General features: G+C 56.0%; 1 protein-coding gene across 1 annotated transcript in view; it reads left to right on the forward strand.

The window, feature by feature from the left end:
• Positions 1 to 2044, forward strand: part of MAN2B2 (mannosidase alpha class 2B member 2) — a 47590-nt gene that overhangs the window by 19436 nt on the left and 26110 nt on the right. The window contains exon 6 of the mRNA XM_021718473.1: positions 196 to 394. Coding sequence (XP_021574148.1) covers positions 196 to 394 — 199 coding nt within the window. The remainder of the gene's footprint in view (positions 1 to 195; positions 395 to 2044) is intronic.

Raw genomic sequence — 2044 nt, forward strand, 5'->3', positions numbered from 1 at the left:
CACTCCAGTCTGGGTGACAGAGTGAGACTCCAACTCAAAAGTAATAATAATAATAATAATTCATGATATGGGTAAGCGGTGGGAGCCAGTTGGGGCCCTTGTTGGCCGCCTTGGAGAGTGGGATAACGGCCCACCCTGCCCAGGCAAGGGCCCGGCCTGCATGAACACAAGGCGCCCTCTGTGTCCCGCCTGTAGGGGTGTGACAAGCAGTTCTTCAATGCGTCAGTGCAGTTCGCCAACATGGACCCGCTGCTGGACCGCATCAACCGCCGTGCTGCTGAGCTGGGCGTCTCAGTGCAGTACGCCACCCTGGGCGACTACTTCCGCGCCCTGCACGCTCTCAATGTCACCTGGCACACCCGCGACCACCGTGACTTCCTGCCCTATTCCTCAGGTACAAGCCTCCGGGGACCGGGTGGCGATTTGGTGCCAGGGAGGGTATAGATCTCCCTGCTTGAGTATTGGCTTGGCTCAGGCCTCGGGGCCCTCGAGTGGTGCCGGGCAGGCCCTGGGTGAGGCGCCGGGGCAGAGGCTGGCCCTTCCCTCTTGTCCCACCTAGACAGCCTTTCTGCCATACACACACCCAACCCACATGGGTCTCCCAGTGTCCACAAAGCAGTCTCCCGCCTCCACACCCTTGTGTGTGCAGCGCCCCCTGCCAGGAGTGCCCTCCCCATCTTCTCTTCCTGCATAAGTCTCGCAAATGAAGAGGACCCAAAAATACCCAGAATTTGTTTATGAAAAATTGTGAGGCCGGGCTCGGTGGCTCAGCCTGTCATCCCGCACTTTGGGAGGCCGAAGGGAGTGGATTGCCTGAGCCCGCGGGTTCGAGACCCGCCTGGGCAACTTGGCAAGACCTCATCTCTACAATAAATAAATAATCAGCCGGGCGTGGTAGCGCACGCCTGCAGTTCCAGCTCCTTGGAAGGTGGAGGCGGAAGGATCGCCGGAGCCCAGCAGGTCGAGGCTGCGGTGGCCGGGAGCGGCCCCTGCCCTCCAGTCTGGGCGACGGAGTGAGACTCTGACTCAAAAAAAAAGAAAAAAAAGTGTGTGTTCATTCTTCATGTTTAGACTTCGGTCATCTTCCAAGTTCTCTCCATTTGATTTAATGCAGTTGAACTTGTCGATGTTGATGCCTTTGATTGCTTCTGCCATTTTCCGTTTTGCCTCTTCCACATTAGCAAAACGTTCTCCTTTGAGGACTCTTTTAATCCAAGCCAACAGAAAAAAGTCACTCAGGGCAAGACGGGTGAATAGGGAGGGTAGGGCACAGGGTCTTGCTGCTTTGGGTCAAAAACCACCGAACACTCAGCGCAGTGTGGGCAGGTGTGCTCGTACGTCACCCACCATGAAGTGCCTTGAAAGAATTTCCAAAAAAAGTCACCAAAGCCAAATGCAGCCTCTCACAACGAGGCTGGCCGGCACACTGATGCCAGTGGGTTCCCCGAACTCTTACCTCGCCTACCAGGGACTCGCTCCCCAAAAGATAACTCTGGGGTTTTTGGGGTCCCCCCATACGCCTCCTCCAGGAAGCCTTTCCTGATGCTAAGCCTGGGTCAGGTACCTCCTCAGTGTCCCAGCAGCCCCTAGGCTCCTCCCTTCTTTTACTGCATAGTCATCATCAAAGACTTGGTGTGCTTCATGCCTTTGTTTTTGGACTAGAGCTGGACTGGCCACAGACAGCACAGCCTGAGTCAAAAGGACTGGCCATGGGAGTGAGCCTCTACTCCTTGGCAGTGTGCGAGTCACGAAACCTCCCTGCCTCAAAATGGGGACATCAGCCAGGTGCAGTGGCTCACGCCTGTAATCCCAGCAGGCGGGATGATTGCTTGAGACCAGTCTGGGCAACAGAGTGAGACCTTGTCTCTACAGACAATTTAAAAAACATTAGCCGGGTGTGGCATCGTGTGTCTGTAGTCCCAGCTACTCGAGAGGCTGAGACGGAAGAATCGCTTGAGCCCCGGAGGGAGGCTGCAGGAGATCGTGAGGGTGCCACTGCACTGCAGCCTGGGCCACAGAGTGAGACTCCGACTCAAAAAAAAAA

The sequence above is a fragment of the Carlito syrichta genome, unplaced genomic scaffold, assembly GCF_000164805.1.
Source record: "Carlito syrichta isolate Samal-C Ts95f unplaced genomic scaffold, Tarsius_syrichta-2.0.1 Scaffold111613, whole genome shotgun sequence".
In the NCBI taxonomy this organism is placed as follows: Eukaryota; Metazoa; Chordata; class Mammalia; order Primates; family Tarsiidae; genus Carlito; species Carlito syrichta.